At 44.8% G+C, this 23004-nt stretch overlaps 1 protein-coding gene across 1 annotated transcript in view; it reads left to right on the top strand.

Annotated features, from left to right (window-relative positions):
* Positions 1–23004, top strand: part of itga10 (integrin, alpha 10) — a 169206-nt gene that overhangs the window by 118140 nt on the left and 28062 nt on the right. The window contains exons 14-19 of the mRNA XM_073061150.1: positions 979–1182; positions 3082–3212; positions 5077–5243; positions 14161–14303; positions 16630–16740; positions 22120–22205. Coding sequence (XP_072917251.1) covers positions 979–1182; positions 3082–3212; positions 5077–5243; positions 14161–14303; positions 16630–16740; positions 22120–22205 — 842 coding nt within the window. The remainder of the gene's footprint in view (positions 1–978; positions 1183–3081; positions 3213–5076; positions 5244–14160; positions 14304–16629; positions 16741–22119; positions 22206–23004) is intronic.

Here is a 23004-nt window from a genome sequence, read left to right as displayed (position 1 = left end):
TACTGTGTGTCAACAAAATGTTTATTCATCTTGTGCATGAGTGCCATAGGTTCGCCACCCCTGGTACAGAATCTCTGCTTCCATTGTTTGGGGTGCTGAATTTGTAAGCTGGGAATTCATGTTGTAGAAATATGAAACGTTGATTAGTCCACATTTGGAGTATTGTGTGCAACTCCCTCTCCTCAGTAACCGTGGTGTTTGAACAGGATCAGGATCTGAATGAGGTTTAATATCACCGGCATACGTCGCAAAACTTGTTACTGCGGCAGCAGTACAATGCAATACATGATAATAGAGAGAAAACTGTGAATTACAGTAAGTAGTTAAATTAGTGCAAAAATGGACATTAAAAAAAGTAGCGAGGTAGTGTTCATGGGTTCAATGTTCATTCAGAAATCGGATTGCAGAGGGGAAGAAGCTCTTCCTGAATTGTTGAGTGTGTGTCTTCAGGCTCCTGTACCTCCTTCCTGATGGTAGCAATGAGAACAAGGCATGACCTGGGTGATGGGGTCCCTTAATGATGGACACAACCATTTTGAGACATCGCTCTTTGAAGATGTCTTGGATACTATAGAGGGTTGTGCCCTTGATGGAGCTGACTGAGTTTACAACTCTCTCTGCAGCTTACTTTGATCCTGTGCAATAGCTCCACACCTCCCCCCATACCAGATGGTGATGCAGCCAGTTAGAATGCTCTCCACAATACCTCTGTAGAAATTTTCAAGCGCTTTTAGAGACATACCAAATTTTCTCAAACTCCTAATGAAATATAGCCACTGTATTTGCATCGATATGTTGGGTTCAGGTTTGATCCTCAGGGATATTGACACTCAGGGACTTGAAATTGTTCACTCTCTTCGCTTCTGATCCCTTGTCTTGCCTGTTTTGAAGTCCACAATCAGTTCTTTGGTCTTACTGATGTTGAGTGCAAGGATGACTGTAATATGACAGTATTACTGACTTCTCTTTCCTCTCCAGCATTCCCTGGTTTTCACCCATACACTGCGCACCACTGCCAAAACGCAAGATGCCCGCTTTGGGTACACACTCACTGCAGTTCCTGACCTAAATTACGATGCCTTTAATGATGTGGTTGTCGGGGCCCCATTGGAGGACAGTCATCGTGGAGCGGTGTACATCTATCATGGACATCGATACACCATCCTCCCAGCCTGCAAACAGGTCGGTCTGCAGCCTGAAATGACAGCATATGAGGGAAACTTGATGGCTCTGGGCCTGTACTCGCTGGAGTTTAGAAGTATTAGGAGGAATCTCATTGAAACCTATCTAATATTGAAAGGCCTAGATAGAGTGGATGTATAGAGGATGTTACCTATAGTGAGGGAGTGTAGCACCAAAGGGCACCAAAGGGCACCAGAGGGCACAGTCTCAGAATAGAGGGATGTCCCCTTAGAACAGAGATGAGGAATTTCTTTAGCCGAAGGGTGGTGAATCTGTGGAATTTATTGCCAAGTCATTGGGTACATTTAAAGCAAAGGTTGATAGGTTCTTGAATAGTCAGGGCATCAAAATTTATGGGGAAAAGGCAGGAGAATGGGGTTGAGAGAGTTAATAAATCAGTCATGATGGGCTGAATGGCCTAATTCTGTTCCTATGTTTATGGTGTTATGCCACAATTGAAACTGGTGTTCACTTTCCTTTGAGCAGAGGGCTTGAAGGGGAGAGAATGAACAGGCTGGGTGGGGTCTTTGATAATGCTGGCTGCTTTGCTGAGGCAGTGAGAGGGGAGGTTGGTTCTTGTGATGTGCTGAGCTGTGCCCACAACTCTCTGCATTTTCTTGTGAGCATGGGGAGAGAGGTTGCCATGCCAAGCCGTGATGCATCCAGACAGAATGCTTTCTATGGTGCGTCAGTATGAATTGGTGAGAAGTGACGGGGACATGCCGAATTTCTTTAGCGTCCTGAAGAAGTAGAGGGGTTGCTGAACTTTCCTGGGTGTAACATCAACACAGTTGGATTGGGACAGACTATTGGTGATGTTCACTCCTCGGAACTTGAAGCTCTGAACCTTCTCAACATCAGCACCATCGATGTAGACAGGAACATGTGCACCACACCCCCTTTCTGAAGTCAATAACAAACTCTTTAGTTTGTTGACATTGAGAGAAAGACTGTCGTAATAAGACCATGTCATTAGGCTCTCTATCTCCTTCCTGATCTCCGACTCATTGTTATTTGAGGTACATCCCTCTGGAGTGGTATCATCTGCAAATGTGTAGACGGAATTCAATAGTCCAATATCAGAGGACCTGACATTCTTAATCTTTGCAGACACCCACAAAACAGAAAACACCCCAAAGAATGAATGACAGAAACTTTAAAACCCCAAAACCCCTCCACCCTCCGACACATAAGCAGCAAAAACATCAACCCTCCCCCTCCCCCCACTTGCTCCAGCAAAAGCATCAACTAACCCCCTGTCCATACCAGCAAACAATAGCAAAGCCCCCCAGAGACCATTATCTACAGTCCAGCAAAAACTACTGCCCATCCCAACACCTTGACATCTCAGAGCCAGGGAGAGAGAGGGATCGCTCCAGCAACAAAAGAAGAGACCAGCAGCTCGCTGTTTTGATGTTACAATTTGCTCCGTCACTTGTCCGAGTTCCCCAGAATCGAGGACCAATAGACTCTCACTCACTATAGAGAGAGAGTGTGTGTGTGTGCAGGAGTCTTCTTCCAATAGCAGCGCACATTGGCTGCTGTTTCAATGTTTCTGTCCACATGGTCAGGAGTGTATGAGGAGTGGAGTGGGTGGCTGTGGGGAATCAGTGTTTAGAATAATCGTGGTGGAGGTGTTGCTGCCTATCCTTACAGACTGCAGTCTGTTGGTCAGGAAGTCAAGAGAGCTTTTTCAATGAGCTAGCACAAGTTTGCTGGGCTGAATGGGATCTTCCGTGATCCCGTGAACTCGTTTTGCATGGGGCTACCTGAAAGCAGCATTGTGTGCCTCAGGTATGACAGGGCACTCTCATTGCTGCTGTCAAGTCTGAGGGGGCGCTGGGACCGTGACTGGAACTGGTGCACGGGATGTTCACCATACATTTCCCTCTCCCCCAGAGAATTGCTGCCTCCGCTCTGGACCCGGGGCTGCGGTACTTCGGCCGCAGCGCGGATGGGCAGATGGATGTGGATGGAGATGGACTGATCGATGTGGCAGTGGGAGCCTTCGGCCGAGCCATGGTTTTCGGGTCTGTAGGCACCACGTGGTGTGAGACTGCGTTCAATCTCCCACGCCCTGTCTAGGCACCATTTAAAGTTACTGTGCCACCACTAATTTAGGCTAAATCCTGCGGGTTATTCTGGCTGTAGCAGACCAAGGGGCGGGCCCAGTTTAATAAAGATAAAGAGATGAGCTTTATTTGTCACATGTACATCGAAACATACATTGAAATGTTTTGAAGATTTAAGCTGGGCAGCCTGCAAGTGTTGCCACGCTTTCAGTACCAACATGGCATGCCCACAACTCGCTAACCCTGACCTGTTGACCTTCAGAATGTGGGAGGAAGCTGGAGCAGCCATAGGAAACCCACGAGGTCATGGGGAGAACATAGAAACTCTTTACAGTCAGTGATAGGAATTGAACCCATTTCTTGCAGATGGTTGCTGTAGAGCGTTGTGCTAACCACTACAGTGCACCTGGGGCTTCACAATGCCCCGGGTCAGTGACAGGACTGGCGACCACTGCTTATCACAGTCCAGTGGCAGCTGTCATTCACCAAGTCAGAAGATAGTGGGTTCAAGTTGCACTCCCAAGACCTGTTCACAGAAATACAGACTGTCCCATTATAGTTCAGTACCTGGCTCTTCCCCCACGCTCTCCCTCTTTGCCCCTCTACTTCTCCCCTCTCTTTACCCATGCTTCCTCAACATGGTAGCAAGGTGTCAAAAGTAACACTTTACAGCACCAGTGAATGGGCTTCAACTCCCACCGCTTTTTGTAAGGAGGTAATCCTTTTTGTAATCCTCCACCGCTGTATGTTCTCCCTGTGACTGTGTGAGTTTTCCTCCAGGTGCTCTGGTTTCCTCCCTCATTCCAAAGACATACAGGTCAGGGTTAGTGAGTTGTGGGAACACTTGCGGACTGTCCCCAGCACATCCTCGGACTGCGTTTCTCCTTGACGCAAAAGATGCATTTCTCTGTGTGCTTCAATGTACATGTGACAAATAAAGCCAACCTTTTAAGGAAAGTGTCTTTCACCCCTGATTTCTTCCCCTTGCCCCCAGGGTCTCTCCCTCTTCCCTGTACCATTCTCCCTTGCCCTTCACTCTCTCCCTTGGCCCTCACCCATGCTCTCTCCCCTCCCTTCCATGTTCTCTTCCCTTCATTCAGCTCATGCCCTGTAACCACCATGCTCTTTCTCTCCCCTCCTGCTCTGCTCACAAGCCCCGCTCTTTCTCTGACTGTCACATTCTTTGCTCACATTCTCTCTCTTCCCTCACTCAATACCCCTTTCCTGTATGTGGTATTATGGCATTCTCCCACTGAGCATTCTTCTCCCCCCCACAAACCCCTTCCCACCTCCCCCTCACCCACACTTCCTCTGATTGAGAATGGGATTTATTTATCACATGTTCGCTGACACAGATAGTGGAAAGTGTCGTTTGCGTTAGCAACCAACACATCCCAAGGATATGCTGGGGGCAGCCCGCAAGAGGTGCCACACATTCCTTGCCAACGTAGCATGCCCATAAAGTCCCTGTCCCACTCACTCACACACAGACAGACAGACAGGACAGGCGACTTCTGGGCCTCCGACCTCGAGTCCCTGGCCTAGACTCGCAAACATTAGGCTCCTGACCTCTGACCTCCAGACCCGCCAACTTCGGTCTTTAACTTTTGGGCTTCGACCTCCTTTATCAACTCCAGGACTCTGCTCTCAGCCCTCAACCTTGGTTCTTGCACGGTCTTCCGTAACCCATGACTTACTGATCCGTGTGGGGAGGGGGAGAAGTTGCTTTTTACTTCCCCATTCTCTCTATCCCATTCCGTCCTCACTACACCTTCTCTCCCAGCCTTATGCGGGTTCTTATTCAATTCATTCCTCCCTCTAGGGTGCTCCGTGTGGTTTTGGTGAACGTATCGGTTGAGTTCAGTCCATCCTCCATCAACATGCTGCAGCGGAACTGCCGAATAAACGGAAAAGATGTCACTTGTGTGACTGCCATGGTGTGTTTCTCAGCTAGGGCCAAGTCGCCTGGACTGACCAACAATACTCTAGGTAAGTGTAACGTTGGTGATTGCATTTTTCAAACGTGAGCATAAGAAGTAGGAGCAGGTTTCGTTTCATTGGTTCAATGGATAGACCGGCAGTGGGGGAGCTAAGTGGCCTCGGTTGTTGTGTGGACCAGGCCCTCATGCCACAGTCATCCAAGGGAGAAGACACCGGAGGTGGTGTGGGGGAGAACGGGACACGTCAGGCACGCTGGAATCTGGGTTAGGTTGGGCACTGGCACTCCTGTCGGTACTGCTTTCCAGTGTTCATTCCCTGGAAGATGAGATCAATTGCTTTCATCTGTGGATGACCCAGCGGGAGATGAGGAACTGCTACGTGCTTGTCCCTGCAGAAACATTGCTCCAGGACGACATCCCATTCACCATCAATTTACAGGCCATGACACTCGGACTTGTGTTAATACGTATTAGTTTATGAGTATATGTGCTATAGTGACAGTATGTGCTGTGTGTGATTGTATGTACAGTGTTTTGTACCTTGGGCCTGGAGGTTCACTGTTTCATTTAGCTGTATTCATGTGTGTGGTTGAACGACACTTGAATTCGAACTTGAGGAGTAGGCCATTGGGTTGGCTGAGCCTGCTCCACCATTCAATATCATCATGTCTGCCTTTTCCCCATAGCCCTTAATTCCCCTGCTGTGTAAAAATCCATCTAACTGTGCCTTAAATGTATTTAATGAGCTAGCCTCTGCTGCTTCCCTGGGCAGAGAGTTCCACAAATTCACTTCTCTCTGGGAAAATCAGTTTCTCCTCACCTCCATCCTAAATCTATTCCCTTGAATCTTCAGGCTATGTCACCTAGTTCTAATCTCACTTATCTGCCTCTATTCTTTCTGAATTTTATATGTTTCTATAAGATCCCTGTTGCGTGTTTCATATTTCAGTAATATTTGAGTAATATTGTAAATATATTATTTGACTAAGCATTGTTTACGTAATTCATTAATTTGTAAACAACAAGGAGGTGGCAAGGTAGCATAGTGGCTAGCACAATACATTACAGTACGGACAACCTGGGTTCAAATCCCATCGCTGCCTTGTACAGAGTTAGTACATTCTCCCTGTGACCACGCGAGTTTCCTTTGAGTGCTCTGGTTTCCTCCCGTAGTCAAAAAACGTATCGGTCAGTAAGTTAATTGGTCATTGCAAAGTGTCCCATGATTGGGCTAGGATTAGGTCGGGGAACTGCTGGGCAGTGCAGCTCGAAGGGCTGGAAGACCCTATTCCATGCTGTGTCAATAAATACATAAATAGATAGATAAATAGGTTATATGTAAAAGTACATAAATGGCAAAATGGCATTCTGTACATCATCATGCCACCAAGTCATACGTGTACATCCTGCTTAAGGTGAAAACAAAGTTAGACACATTATTCCAGGCTCTCATCTTTTTCTTGCAATTAGTTTATGCTTTGGAGTTACAAAACAGAGCAGTGGCAATGAAGAAGCTTTAAACGAACCTGAGACAACCACCTACCTGTTGAAGTGCAGGAAGATGGTTGAGTTTTGTTTAAAAAGCACAGTGAGAAATGGTTGAGAGAAAAAAAGCATGTGCTTCAGGAAGTGACATAGTCGAGTTGAATAAAAAGCATAAAATGGACAAATTCCTGGGTTCATAAACAGTGAGTACTGGATGTTAATAATCATCAATTTTTTAAAAAGAGTAGAAAAAGCTGGCTGCATTGGAAAGATAGACACGTTTGAATGCACAAGAGATAACTGGAATTTATATACGTACTGAACAGTAGTTTAAAACAAATGGAATAGCTGATGAGAAGCGAATGCCAATTTTACTGACTGCGCCAACCAAACCAGCTGAAATGAGCTTTGCGTATATCATGAAAGTAATGCAGGAACATTTGAACCAAAACCATTGCTGATTGCAGGAAGCTTTAGGTTTCATAAGCGGAATCAAAAGGAAAGGGGGGGAGTCTCTTTCAGTGTACGTGGCTGAATTAAAATTGAAAAGATTGCCTGGCGATCATCAGTTCAGTAATGGACTTAATCATGCACTTTGATTGTTTAATTTGTGGAATTTTACAAGAAAACTTTCAAAAATGGCTCCTAATTGAAACACAGTACATTTAAAAGAACAGTTGAAATAACTGTATCAATGGAGACAGCAGATAGAGACACATTTAAGTTGCAGATATGAATGAAAGTAGCATGAACAAAATTGCAATGTCTAAATAGAACCTTTCCTGGCCAAACAAATTGTGTTACCATTGGGGCAAGGGCTCACATAACACAGACCAATGCAGATTTAAAGGCAAAACTCGCAGAAACTGCAACTAAGTAGGACACATACAAAGAGCATGTCAGGCAGGCAAAAATAAATTGACTGCACAGGGAAGAGAAAAAGATAAAAAGCCAAGGTAGAGTTTCAAAAAGAGCAGTAATCTGCATGCTATTGATGAAAAATCTTACAATGATGGGAGTGGCAAAGGACTGCATAGCCTGTGTGAAAATTAATAATTGACAAGCAATATGGCTAACACCAGAAGTGAATGGCAAATTAATTAAAATAGAATTGGACTCGGCTGTTTCAGTCATTTCACAAAATAAGTTTGAACAGCATTTCAAAGATACTAACTGAAGTCTGCAGATATCCAACTGAGAATTTATACTGGAGAAAAGATGACTCCTGTGGGAATGACATTCGTAACAGTGAAATACAACAACCAACAAGCCACATTGGGCTTGTATGTGTTAAAAACAGGAGGGCCAGCATTGTGGGGTCATGAGTGGCTGAGACAACTACAAATTGATTAGTGATCCATCCACCACATCCCCTGAAATAGAGTCAACTGAAAGCGAATTAAGAAAGATACTAGATGAGATCACAGCAGCGTTCAGGATGGAACTGAAAAACTCAAACATATCAAGAGTAAAATAATGTGAAACACCCTGGTCTCCTTGGCTTGTATATCTAGGGAAGACAAACTCGTGAGATTGAGGCATGCTTGATCCCACACCAAACCCCGGTTTGTGTGGATGCTGTTTACTACCCTGTTACAAATTAGTGCCACGAAACAACAGATGGTACACTGCGTACGATGAAAGGAATATTTATGAATCTTAACTAAAGGGTTAGTAAAGAATGACAAACAGAAAAGGGCATATTATAATTAAACAGTCAAATATGCACAAGTTGGAGCTCATCTTGAACTTCTCTGTCACTGACGGGCTGGGACGCCCACACCACCTTCCAAATGTCGCTCGCAATCCGTCTCAAAGAAACGGATCTCCCACCAGATCGTACACTACGACAAGTCCTCCCCAGCATCTCCTCTCGAACAAAAGCCCCAAGCCCAACCTTAGTGTCCCTCACCAGAGAAGCCTCCCCTTAATCCGACCATCGTAATTGGATGGCACACATTTCTCCTCATCTCTTCACTTCAACAATAACCCAAACAAGCATGAAAACAGAACAGACTACTCCTACAGAGCTGCCAAAATGAAATACATAGAGCATAATGGTAAAAGTATGAACCAGGACATTACAAATGTTAAATGAAGATGCCACACCCAAGTTTTACAAAGCCTGTCCTGTTCCTTGTACCATCTGTGATAAAGTAGCCAGTGAGCTAGATTGTATGGAGGCTGAAGGAATTCTTTCCAAGGTTGAGTGGAGCCCATGGGCAATGCCAGTGGTCCCAGTAGCCGAGAAGAATGGATCTGTCAGGATCTGTGGTGGTTTTAAGGTCACCGTCAACCCAAAACTCAAAGTAGATCAATACCCTCTGCCCAGGATATAGGATATCTTTGCAAACCTTTCTAAAGGAAAACACTTCAGCAACATGAACTTAACTGCCTACCTACAGATGGAGATGGAAGAAGAGTCCGAAGTGTTTCTCACCATCAGCACTCACAAAAGGTTTTATCGCTATGATAGGCTTATTTTTGAAGGAGTATCTGCACTTGAACTCTGGCAGAGACCTATGGACCGGGTGCTACAAGGCTGTCCAGGCAGCTGGATAGAATCATTGTTACTGGTAAGGATGACAAGGAACATCTCTAGAATCTCAAGACATCATTAAAAAGATGAGAAGATTGTGGGCTCAGAGCACAACACAAGTGTGAATTCTTTAAACAAAGCATCACTTACAGTGATCACACCATCAATGCACAATGTTTACACAAGTGTGATGTGAAAAGCCAGGCAGTAGTGGATGCCCCAAGGCCAAAGGATGTGTCACAGTTGTGGTCCTTTTTAGGATTTGTCAATTATTAAAAAAGGTTCCTGTCAAACCTGGCTACTGTGCTCAACCTCTTCAACACACTACTACTGATCAGGAAGAAATGGCAATGGACAAAGCTGTATGAGGTGGCTTTCCAAAAGACCGAGGAAACAGTGCCCTCAGCCCTGTACTCACACACCCCAGGCAACTCTTGTAAAACTACTCCTAATTACGGCAATAGGGCTAAGTGAAAATGTGAAAACAACTAGGAGAGTGAGAGTAGGGCAGAGTGTTGAGGGAAGGAGAACAAAGGGACAGAGTGCCGGCAGAGGTGAGTAGGGTTGGGAGAGGGCACAGGTATTGGCTGTGGAGTGGATGGAGGATAGAAAGGAACTAAAGAGTGAGAGTTGGGTTGGGGAGCAAGGGTGAGGATGGGGCAGAGGAATCGGGGATGGGTGATCAGGATTCAGAGGGATCGGGGAAAGAGGATCAGGATTCAGAGGGATCGGGGATAGAGGATCAGGATTCAGAGGGATCGGGGATAGAGGATCAGGATTCAGAGGGATCGGGGATAGAGGATCAGGATTCAGAGGGATCGGGGATGGGTGATCAGGATTCAGAGGGATCGGGGATAGAGGATCAGGATTCAGAGGGATCGGGGATAGAGGATCAGGATTCAGAGGAATCGGGGATGGGTGATCAGGATTCAGAGGAATCGGGGGTAGAGGATCAGGATTCAGAGGAATCGGGGGTAGAGGATCAGGATTCAGAGGAATCGGGGATAGAGGATCAGGAGACAGAGGGATCGGGGATAGAGGATCAGGATTCAGAGGAATTGGGGATAGAGGATCAAGAAACAGAAGGTGGATCTCTGGATTAATCCTTGTGTCATACGCCGTACTGTGCCATCCTCCCCACTGCTCACCGCTTTCTCGAGGTGCGAGCAGGCCTGCTCCGTGTTCTTAGTGTGGTGATACAGGACACTACTGAGCTGCAGATTTTCAAGAATTTCAAAATGAAATTGGATAGGCATTCGGGTGAAATGATTCTCACAAGCCACGGGGAGAGGGGGAAAGGTAATGACACCGTGATTTATTAAATTGTTATTTATTTGTGAATTACAACTACAGGAAGGACGTGGAAACCATAGAAAGAGTGCAGAGGAGATTTACAAGTATGTTGCCTGGACTGGGGAGCATGCCTTATGAGACTAGGTTGTACACATCTATCAGGTCACCTCTCATCCTTCATCGGCCTATTCTCCTAGGAGCGACGGAGGATGAGAGGTGACCCGATAGCGATGTACAAGATGTTGAGAGGCATTGATCGTGTGGATAGTCAGAGGCTTTTTTCCAGGGCTGAAATGGCTAGCATGAGAGGTCATAGTTTTAAGGTGCTTGGAAGTAGATACAGAGGAGATATCAGGGGTAGGTTTTTTATGCAGAGAGTGGTCAGTGCGTGGAATGGGCTGCCAGCGGCAGTGGTGGAGGCAGAAACAATAGTGTCTTTTAAGAGGCTCCTGGATAAGTACATGGAGCTTAGAGAAATAGAGGGCTATGGGTAACCCCAGGTAATTTCTTGGGTAAGGACATGTTCAGCACAGCTTTGTGGGCTGAAGGGCCTGTATTGTGCTGCAGGTTTTCTATGTTTCTAGTTATCCTCTTACTCTTGATGTATGCACAGAATGCCTTGGGATTCACCTTCATCCTACTTTCGGCACAGCTTTGTGGGCCGAAGGGCCTGTATTGTGCTGTAGATTGTCTGTGTTCTACATTATGATCCACATCATCCGGTGAATTTTGCCTGTGCCTCCTTGCCCTCTGGTATACTGCAGGAGCAGTAATGTCACATGTTATGAGTGATGGAAGTGCACCTTGCATCACCTTCTCTTACTGCTGCAGAGAACAATTACACACAGATTGACGGAGAGGCCATGAGTCTGGTTTGGGGTGTAAAACGCTTGTATGGGAGAGAGTTCGTCAACCTTTAGTGCCCATTTTCAATCCACAGACGGGTGTTCCACTGACAGCAGCAGCATGAATGCAGAGATGAACTCTGCTTCTTGGAGGACACAATTACAACCTCAAATTCAAAAGGATAGCTAATCATGGAAATATATAACCATAAAACAGTTACAGCATGGAAACAGGCCAACTCGGCCCTTCTAGTCCGTGCCGAACGTTTCCTCCCACCTAGTCCCACCGACCTGCACTCAGCCCATAACCCTCCATTCCTTTCCTGTCCATATAACTATCCAATTTTTTTTAAATGACAATATCAAACCTGCCTCTACCACTTCTACTGGAAGCTCATTCCACACAGCTACCACTCTCCGAGTAAAGGAATTTCCCCTCGTGTTACCCTTAAATAAGGAAATGCTGATGGATTGTTCTGTTTACCCTCAGAAGTAGAAATAACTGAAAAAATTTACAAAAGAGGACATATTTCTCTTGACATATTGTCGACTATGCAAATCGAAAGACTCCCTCTTGTGGTAGAGATGATCCAAAGGGAAACTAAAAAAGACTCCACACTCTCTCAGGTCTACATGGCCACCCAAAATGGCTGAAATGTGCAGCAGAAACTCCAATTTCCACATTTTTACCAGTGCCGGGATGAACTTGCCCTTGATAGACCTTATGTGGGGATTGAGAGTTGTTGTACCAACCAAGCTGAGCGCTGAAGTGTGAGAGGAACCATATGCTGGTCATCTAGGCATGGTCTTGATAACCTGTTTCACCTGCAAACCAATCTTTATATGTTCTGGCATAACCTCCTTATCCTTGTATCGAATGGTCTTGAAGATAACTATTTATTAACAAAGGTTTCAGCATCAGGATCTGCATTCATCCTTCAATATAAGCCTGCTAAACCCTGGGTTAGATTCCCTCTGTAAACCATTCATGGGTATAAACTCCATGGCCACTTTACTTGATACCTCCTGTACCTAATAAAGTGGCCATGGAGTTTATACACTGAATGTATGCTTGTTGTCTTCTGCTGCTGTGGCCCATCCACTTCAAGGTTTGATGTGTTGTACATTCAGAGATGCTCTTCTGCACACTATTGTTGTTACATGTGGTTGTCTGAGTTACTGTCACCTTCCTGTCAGCTTGAACCAGTCTGGCCATTCCCCACTGACCTCTCTTGTTAACAAGGTGTTTTTGCCACTCACTGGATTTTTTTTTTGTTTTTCACACCATTCTCTGTAAAGTCTAGAGACTGTTGTGCATGTAAATCCCAGATCAGCAGTTTCTGAGATACTCAAACCACCCCATCTGGCACCAACTATCATTCCACAGTCAAAGTCACTTAGATCAAGTTTCTTCCCCATTCTGATGTTTGGTCTGAAGAACAACTGAACCTCTTGGCCATGTTTACATGAGTTGCTGCCACATGATTTGCTTGAACCCAGGTGTACAGGTATACCTAACAAAGTGGCCATTGAGTGTACGTTATTCTGTCTATAAATCACCTGAACTCCTAAGTTATATTCCAATCTGTAACTCATTCCTACTGTCGGTTATTTTGTTTAGAAACCCGAAAAAACCCTCAACTGAATTCCAACCTGTAATCCACTCCCTGGGATTTGTTATTCAATATATAACCCACCCCCCAACTCCTGGATTAGAGTCAAGACTGTAACCCACTCTCAGGGACCTATTATCAGAGGAGGGTGGTTTAGTAAGTTTGCAGTTGATACAAAGATTGCTGGTGCAGGTGAGAGCATAGAAGATAGCCAAAGGGTATAGCCAGATACACACCAGTTGCAGATATGGGCAGAGAAATGGCAGATGGAGTTTAACCAGACCGCATCTGAAAGGTTGCTCTTTTGAAGATCAAATGTAAAGAAACAGTACGTTATTCCTGGCAAGACAGAGTTGACGTGCAGAGGACCTGTATTCTTGGGGTTCAAGTCCAATAGCTCCCTGAAAGTGGCTACACAGGTCAATAGGGTGATTAAGAAGGCATCTGCCATGCCTGCCTTTATAAGTCGAGGAATTAAGTTCAAGAGTCAGGAAGTTATGTTGCAGATTTATAAAACTCTAGTTGAGCTGTGTATGGAGTATTGCATTCAGCTCTAGATGCCCCATCTAGAAGGAATTTGAGGCTCTGAAGAGGGTGCAGAAGAGGTTCACCAGGATGCTTTCTGGATTAGCGGGTGTGAACTATAAAGAGAAGTTGGACAAACTTGCATTGTTTTCTCTGGAGTGGCAGAGGCCGAGGGGGGATCTGATAGAAGTTTATAAAATTAGGCATAGATAGAGTAGACAGACAGTATCTTTATCACAGGGTTGAAATGCCCAATATCAAATGGCTCGCAGTTAAGGTGAGAGGGGATAATTTCAAAGGAGATGTGTGTGACAAATATTTTTACACAGAAAGTGCTGGGTGCCTGGAATGCACTGCCTGGGGTGGTGGTGGAGTCAAACACGATAGAGTTGTTCAATGTCTGTAGATAGGCACATGGAAGTGCAGAAAATGAAAACATAGGGCTATTGTGTAGGCAGATGTGATTAGTTCAGTTGGGCTTTTAATTGAGAGCTAATTGGGCACGACATTGTGGGCTGAATCGCCTGTTCCTGAACCACACTGTTCTATATCCTGTGACTATTCGTTACCTCCCACAGCTGCTACTTAAACCACTGTGTTCCTCCAACAGGTTGCTTCATGCTCTCTCGATGTTTAATTTTCCAACTCCCTCTCCCTGTCCTGCAGACTTGTTCTACAATATTATGTTGGATGAGAAGAAGTTTGCTCCCAGAGCCCTGTTTGATGAGGGTGACCAGAGGCAGATACAGAAAGAGATCCATATGGTCATCGACAGCAGGGAGTGTCAGAAGCTTCAGTTTTACGTCATGGTGAGTGGAGTTGGACATTGTAAGAATCACCACTGGCCTTGAGGCTTGCTACTGTACACACAGTGTCTATATTAGGGTGTATCAGTGCACTCGTGTTTGTGTTAGACCCTCCTGTGCACACCGTGTCTGCATTAGACCCTCCTGTCACTACTGTCGTGTACACAGTGTGTTAGACCCTTTCATTACCCTCCTAAACACACAGGGTCCGTGTTAGACCCTCGTGTATACACAGGGTCCGTGTTAGACCCTCCTGTTCACACAGGGTCCGTGTTAGACCCTCCTGTAGACTCAGGGTCCGTGTTAGACCCTCGTGTACACACAGGGTCTGTGTTAGACCCTGTCACTACCCAGTGTTTTAGGGTGTTTCCGTCCACTCCTGTAAGTGCAGTGTCTGTTGTGTTAGTCAGTTGGAGCCACAGTATTGTAGAGTGGAAGTGCTATGTCGGACTATGTCAGCATCACTCCTGTGTTTGAATTGAATTGACTTTATTTCTTAGATCCTTCACACACGAGGAGTAAAAATCTTTACTTTGTGTCTGTCTGAATGTGCGATGTGCAAATTATTGTAATTTGTAATAAATAGTTTGTACAGTAAGAACAGTCAATATAGCTTAGAAATACAATTGTATCGGCATAAATTAATCAGTCCAATGGCCTGGTGGAAGAAGCTGTCCTGGAACCTGTTGGTCCTGTTTTTTATGCTGCGGTACCATTTTCCAGATGGTGGCAGCTGGAACAGTTTCTGGTTGGGGTGAGTTGGGTCCCCAATGATCCTTTGGGCCCTTTTTACGCACTCGTCTCTGTAAATGTCCTGAATAGTGGAATGTTCACATCCACAGATGCGCTGGGCTGTCTGCACCACTCTCTGCAGAGTCCTGTGATTGAGGGAAGTACACTTCCCATACCAGCCAGTGATAGAGCCAGTCAGGATGCTCTCAATTGTGCCCCTGTAGAAAGTCCTTAGGATTTGGGAACTCATGCCGAACTTCTTCAACTGTCTAAGGTGAAAGAGGCGCTGTTGTGCTTTTTTCACCTCACAGCTGGTATGTACAGACCAAGTGAGGTCCTCAGTGATGTGTATACTGAGGAACTTGAAACTGTTCACCCTCTCAACCCCAGATCCATTGATGTCAATAGGGATTAGCCTGTCTCCATTCCTCCTGTAATCCACAATCAGCTCCTTTGTTTTTGCGACACTGGGGGAGAGATTGTTTTCTTGACACCACTGTGTCAGGGTGATGATTTCTTCTCTGTAAACTGTCTTGTTTACTGTTTGAGATTAGGCCAATCAATGTAGTAACATCTGCAAATTCAATTAGCAGATTGGAGTTGTGGGTGGTGACACAGTCATGGGTATACAGAGAGTGAAGAGGGGGCTTAGGACACAGCCCTGGGGGACTCCTGTGTTGAGGGTCAGAGAGGCAGAGATGAGGGAGCCCACTCTTACCACCTGTTTGTAGTGTTCGGGTGTCAGTGCCATTCCCTTGTTGAGTGTGTGGACCATATCTGTGTTGGTTCTTGTATTTACAGTGTTACACATCACATTGAATTTGCTCTGTAAATTCTCCTCCTCCTGTTGTGCAACTATTTCAAAGACCTTTTCTCATAGAACATAACCGCACAGTACAGGCCCTGCAACCTACCATGCTGTGCAACATTTTAATCTGCGCCAAGGTAACCTAACCCTTCCCTCCTCACATTTTTCTTTCATCCAAGTGCCTGTCTGAGAGCCTCCCAAATGTCCCTAATGAATCTGCCACCCTCTGTGTAAAAAACCTACCTGTGACGTTCCTCCAAAGACAGTAAAACTGTTCACCCTTTCATTAGCCATTTCCGCCCTGGGAACTAGTCTATGTCTGTCCACTCAATCTATGCTTTGTATAATCTTGTACAGTCGCCTCTCATCCTCCTTCGCTCCAAACAGAAAATCCCTAGCTCGCTCAACCTACCTTCATAAGACATGCTCTCTGATCCAGGCAGCATCCTAGTAAATCTGCTCTGCACCCTCTCTAAAGCTTCCACATGCTTTCGATAATGAGGCGACCAGAACTGAACACAGTACTCCCAGTTTTATAGAGCTCTAAAATCAGCTGCAAAAAGATTGCCTTATCGCGGTCTTAGCCTGCCTCTGGCGTGTTTGTGTGAGTGTGATCCTGTAGTAATGTGTGCTCAGTGCATTTTCCACGATGAGTGTACAGAATGATTCTTTAATAGTTTTGCCGGTTTACCTTTGCATGTTGTCTTTGAGAACACTTAACTTTGAGAAACAGGCAATGTGTTCTATCCAAACGTCCTCTGCCTGATATTTGTGGTCTCTTGTCTGCAGGACACAGCTGACTATATTCGACCCGTTGGATTCACATTGCAGTTCAGTGTGGCAGAGCAGCCCGCAGGACCAGTTCTGGATGATGGCTGTGAAACCACCATTCGAAATTGGGTGAGTCTCAGGAAACCGTTCACAAACCCAGCCAGTTATCAATGAATTAAACACTGCACAACAAACATTTTGCTTCCTCAATACTTTTGTGTGTATCTTATCGATTTAGGGCTGCTGGTCATTAAAATCACCATGAAATGTCCCTATCACGCATCAGTTATAATTGTTCTTTCACTTCATAATTCAAGTCAGAATAACTGAAGCCAAGATTAAGGAAGGGATTCTTGTTGGTCCACAAATCAAACAGGTCATCAATGACAGGCAATTCGAAGAATTTCTAGTGGGACCGGAGAAAATCACATGAAAGGCATTAAAGGCTGTTGTTGAAAATTTTCTTGGCAACTACAGAGCACCAAACTACATGCAGCTGGTTGGCAACATGCTTCAAGCATACAAAACCATCAAGTGCAAAATGTCACCAAAAATTCATTTTCTGCATTCCCATTTAGACTTCTTCCCTGCAAATCTTGGTGCTGTCAACGACGAGCATGGTGAAAGGTTTCACCAGAACATTGTGGTCATGGAGAAATGGTGTCAGGGCAACTGAAATCTATCAACCCTGGCTGATTATTGTTGGACACTTAAACGAGAAGCCTCAGACACTGAGTACATATGAAAATCATCAACAAAACATATTTAGCTTTGTTGAACAATTGCAACGCGTCAGCACTGTTATGCAATTAAACAGATTATATTCAATAAAAGTTAATGTCTTGTATCTCCAAATTTCTTCATGATACAAGTCATCTGAAATTATATTAGTGTTCAGCTTCAAGCGGTCTATCATAAACAAAAAAAAAATTCTGAGGAAGCAACACTTTCAAAAATATTTGTTGTCCAGTGTAGTGATTGATGAGTAACCTTGTGCTGCTCTCTAGCATGGTGAGAAACAGACCCTCTGTCCCCACTGAGTTTGTGCTGCCCATCAAACACCCATTCACACGAATCACGGTGGAGTAACATTACCAATACGCTATTACAGTCGGGGCTTCGGAGTTCAGAGTTCAATTCCAGCACTGTCTGTAAGTACATTCTCCCTGCGAGCATGTGGGTTTCCTCTGAGAGCTCCGGTTTCCTTCCGCAGTCCAAATTGGTTAGTCGGTCATTGTAAGTTATCCTGTGATCAGGCTTGGGTTAAATCAGTGGGTTGCTGGGCGGTGTGGCTGTGTGGGCCAAAAGGGCCTGTTCCACACTGTATCTCTAATAAATAAATATGTTAAAAATCACACATTCTCATAACTGCCCTCAGATTCTAACACTTCACACTCCTTTTTATACACAAGAACTCAGAAAAGTAAAAAAACAGGGCAAAAAAGATTCCTGGGTGGTATGTTGCCTCCTGGGTGCCAGGATTCGGGATATCTTGAATCGAGTCCTTACCATTCTTAAGTGGGAGGGTGAACAGCCAGAGGTCGTGGTTCATGTAGGTACCAATGACAAGTGATGAGGTTCTGCATGGAGAGTTAGGTGCTATGTTAAAGGACAGGACCTCCAGGGTTGTGATCACAGGATTGCTACCCATGCCACATGCTAGTGAGGCCAGAACTGGGAAGATTATACAGTTTAATACATGGCTGAGGAGTTGGTGTAGAGGGAGGACATAAGAGTTGTGGGTCATTGGGCTCTCTTACAGGGAAGGTGGTCTCCCTGTGCAGAATGGGTGCTTTGCACCTGAACTGGAGGGGGACTACTATCCTAACAGGAGGGTTTGTTAATGCTGCACGGTGGGTTTTAAACTAGAATTGCAGGGGGATGGGAACCAGAGTGCCAGAACTCTGAGAGAGGTTGGAGAGGTTATGGAGGCAGATGTTGGGAAGATCTCAGACAAAGTCAGAAATCAAAAGGTTGAGCATAGTGCGACTAGAGTCCTGACCAGCGTATATTTCAATGCAAGTAGTAGGAAAGCGGATGGTAGTATTGAAGATGAGGTAGCTGGTTTACAGAGGCCATGTGTAGTGAGGAGAGGCTGTTGCCAGGGCAAAATTGCAGTTGACAGGATGAGTTGCAACATAAAAGGTGGAAAAAATTGAAAAGGGCAGATATGGGACTGAGGGTGTTGTATTTGAATGCGTGCAGTGTACGGAATAAGGTAGATGAACTTGCAGTATAGTTGCAGATTAACAGATATGATGTTGTAGGCATCACTGAATCTTGTTTGAAAGATTATAGCTGGGAGCTTAATATCCAAGGATACACATTGTATCAAAAGGACAGGCAGGAAGGCAGAGGGGAAGGCTTTGCACTGTTGGTAAATCAAATCATTTGAAAGAGGTGATATAGGGTCAGAAGATGTTGAATCAATGTGGATAAAGCTAACGGACTGCAAGGGTAACAAGACGCTGATGGGAGTTGTTTACAGACCACCAAACAGTAGTAAGGATGTGGCATACGATTTACAACAGGAGTTAGAAAATGCATGCCAAAATGGCAATGTTACAATAGTCACGGGGGACTTCAGTTTGTAGGGAGGTTAGGAAAACCAGGCTGGTGCTGGATTACAGGGGAGGGAATATCTAGAATGCCTACGAGATGGTCTTTTAGAGCAGCTTGTGGTTGAGCCCAATAGAGGATCAGCTGTTCTGGATTGGGTGTTGTGCAATGAACCAGAATTGATTGGAGTGCTTAAAGTAAAAGAACCTTTAGGGGAAAGTGATCAAATTCACCCTGAAATTTGAGAAAGAGAAGCTAAAGTCAGATGTATCAATATTACAGTGGAGTAATGGGAATTACACAGTCATGAGAGAGTTGGCCAATATTGATAGGAAAAAAACACTGGCAAGGATGATGGCAGAGCAGCGATGGCTAAAATTTCTGAAAGCAGTTTGGAAGGCACAGGATATAAACAGCCCAAAGAGGAAGAAGTATTCTAAAGGAAATATGGCACAACCATGGCTAACAAGAAAAGTCAAAGCCAATGAGAAGGCATATAATTGAGCAAAAAAATTAGTGGGAAGTTGGAGGATTGGGAAGCTTTTAAAAAACAAACAGAAGGCAACTAAAAAGAACATTAAGGTAAAGATGGAATGCAAAAGTAAGCTAGCCAATAGCATTAAAGAAGTTTATTCAGATACATTAAGTGTAAAAGAGATGCAAGAATGGATATCAGACTGCTGGAAAGTGATGCTTCAGCCATCTCTTTCAGAACTCTAGGTGTACATCATCTGCGCTAAGTAACTTGAAAGTAACACAAAATGGTGGATGAACTGAATAAGTGTTTTGCATCAGTCTTCACTGTGGAAGACACTAGCAGTATGATAGAAATTCAAGGGTCATGAAGTGTGTGAAGTTACCATTACTAGAGAGAAGGTTCTTTGGAAACTGAAAGGTCTGAAGGTAGATAGTTCACCTGGACCAGATGGTGTACAGCACAGGGTTCTGAAAGAGGTGGCTGAAGAGATCATGGAGGTATTAATAATGACATTTCAGGAATCACTGGATTCTGGAATGGTTCTGGAAGACTGGAAAATTGCAAATGTCACTCCACTCTTTAAGAATAGAGGGAGGCAGAAGAAAGGAAACTACAGGCCGGTTAGTCTGACCTCAGTGGTTGGGAAGATGTTGGAGTTGATTATTAAGGATGAGGTCTCAGGGTACTTGGAGGCACATGATAAAACAGGCTAAAGTCATAGAACATAGAAACTTACGGCACATTACAGGCCCTTCAGCCCACAACGATGTGCCGACCATGTAACCTACTTTAGACACTGACTAGAATTACCCTACCGCATAGTCCTCTACTTTTCTAAACTCCATGTACGTATCTAAGAGACTCTCAAAAGACCCTATTGTATCCGCATCTATCACTGCCACTGGCAGTGCATTCCACACACCCACCACTCTCTGTGTAAAAAAACTTACCTCTGACATCCCCCTTGTACCTACTTCCCAGCACCTTAAAACTATGCCCTCTTGTGTTAGCCATTTCAGCCCTGGGAAAAAGCCTCTGGCCATCCACACAATGTATTTTCGAGGTACAGCATGATTTCCTTAAGGGAAAATCTTGCCTGATAAATCTATTGAAGTTCTTTGAAAAAATAACAAGCAGGATAGACAAAGGAGAATCGGTTGATGTTGTGCACTTGGATTTTCAGACGGCCTTTGACAAGGTGCCACACATGAGGCTGCTTAACAAGCCCATGGTATTACAGGGAAGATTCTAGCATGGATAAAGCAGTGGCTGACTGGCAGAAGGCTAAGAGTGGGAATAAAGGGAGCCTTTTCTGGTTGACTGCCAGTGACTAGTAGTGTTCCACAGGGGTCTGAGTTGATTCTTTTTACATTATATATCAATGACTTAGATGATTGAGATGATGGCTTTGTTGTCAAGTTTGAAGACAAGTGGAGGGGCAGGTAGTTTTGAGGAAGTAGAGAGGTTACAGGAGGTCTCTTAGATTAAGAGACTGGACAAAGAAATGGCAGATGGAATACAGTTTGGGAAGTGTATGGTTATGCACTTTGGTAGAAGAAATGAAAGGGTTAACTATTTTCTAAATGGAGAGAAAATAGAAAAACTGAGGTGCAAAGGGGCTTGGGAGTCCTTGTGCACGATTCCCTGAAGGTTAATTTGCAGGTTGTGTGTGTGTTGAGGAGGGCAAGTGCAATGTTTGCATTCATTTCCAGAGGACTAGAATGTAAAAGCAAGGATGTAATGCTGAATCTTTATAAAGCACTGGTGAGGCCTCACTTGGAGTACTGTGAACAGTTTTGGGCCCCTAATCTTAGAAAGGATGAGCTGAAACTGGAGAGGGTTCCAGGATTCCAGGATTGAATGGCCTGTCATATGAAGAACATTTGATGGTTCTGGGCCTGTATTCACTAGAATTCAGAAGAGAGAGGGGTGACCTCATTGAAACCTATCGAATGGTGAAAGGCCTTGATAGAGTGGATGTGGAGAGGATGTTTCCTATGGTGGGAGAGTCTAAGACCAGAGGACACAGCCTCAGAATAGAGAAGCATCCATTTAGAACAGAGATGAGGAGGAATTTCTTTAGCCAGAGAGTGGTGAATCTGTGGAATTCTTTGCCACGGGCAAATGTGGAGGCCAAGTCTTTATTTAAGGCAGAGGTTGATAGATTCTTGATTGGTCAGGGCATGAAGGGATACGGGGAGAAGACAGGAGATTGGGGCTGAGAGGAATATTGGATCAGCCATGATGAAATGGTGGAGCAGACTTGATGGGCCAAATGGCCTCATTCTGCTCCAGTGGAAAACACACATGGGTCACGGAGAACATGCAAACTCCACACAGTCAGCATGGGAAATCAGGCGTCAGCCTGGGTGTCTGGTAGCTTGGACAGCTGGGCCACTCCTTTATTAACCTGGTGTCAAGAAGATTCTGCTCCAGCATTCAGGCACACTTTCTTCTCTTTGTGTTCCCAGATCCCATTCTTTAAAGACTGCGGGGATGATGACCTGTGTTTGACTGATCTCGCACTTCAGGCGCACCTGGATATTTCTGGATCAAGGTAAGAAAATAAGAATTTTTTATGAGTATCAGTTCCAACAGCTGAATTGATGCGGGATGGGTTAACCGTGCAGCTGATAATGTGAGCCTTTTCTTCGAGGAGGTGTTAAGATTTGTTGCTCCAGCGAAGGAGACCAGAGGCTGAGAGGTCAGGCTGGGGGTGAAATGGAGGATGAAAGTCACGGGTGCTTGGACTCTCAGGGTTTCTCTTGCAGGCTCTCTTGTAGTGCAAATTTAGTTCCTCTAGCATAGACAAGACGGATGCACCATAGATGGTTTGGTATGGAAACTGCACTGCTCAAGCCTGCAAGAAATTGCAGGGAGTTGTGTAGCCCAGTCTGTCTTGCAAACCAGACCCCCCTTACATTAACTACATCTACACTCACCACTACCTTGGTAAAGCAGCCATCATATTCGAGGACCCCACCAACCCTGGATAGATAGATAGATAGATAGATAGATAGATACTTTATTCATCCCCATGGGGAAATTCAACTTTTTTCCAATGTCCCATACACTTGTTGTAGCAAAACTAATTACATACAATACTTAACTCAGTAAAAAATATGATATGCATCTAAATCACTATCTCAAAAAGCATTAATAATAGCTTTTAAAAAGTTCTTAAGTCCTGGCGGTAGAATTGTAAAGCCTAATGGCATTGGGGAGTATTGACCTCTTCATCCTGTCTGAGGAGCATTGCATCGATAGTAACCTGTCGCTGAAACTGCTTCTCTGTCTCTGGATGGTGTTATGTAGAGGATGTTCAGAGTTTTCCATAATTGACCGTAGCCTACTCA

This window comes from Hemitrygon akajei, chromosome 11, assembly GCF_048418815.1.
Source record: "Hemitrygon akajei chromosome 11, sHemAka1.3, whole genome shotgun sequence".
NCBI lineage: Eukaryota > Metazoa > Chordata > Chondrichthyes > Myliobatiformes > Dasyatidae > Hemitrygon > Hemitrygon akajei.
This window is presented reverse-complemented; position numbering and strand designations above follow the sequence as displayed.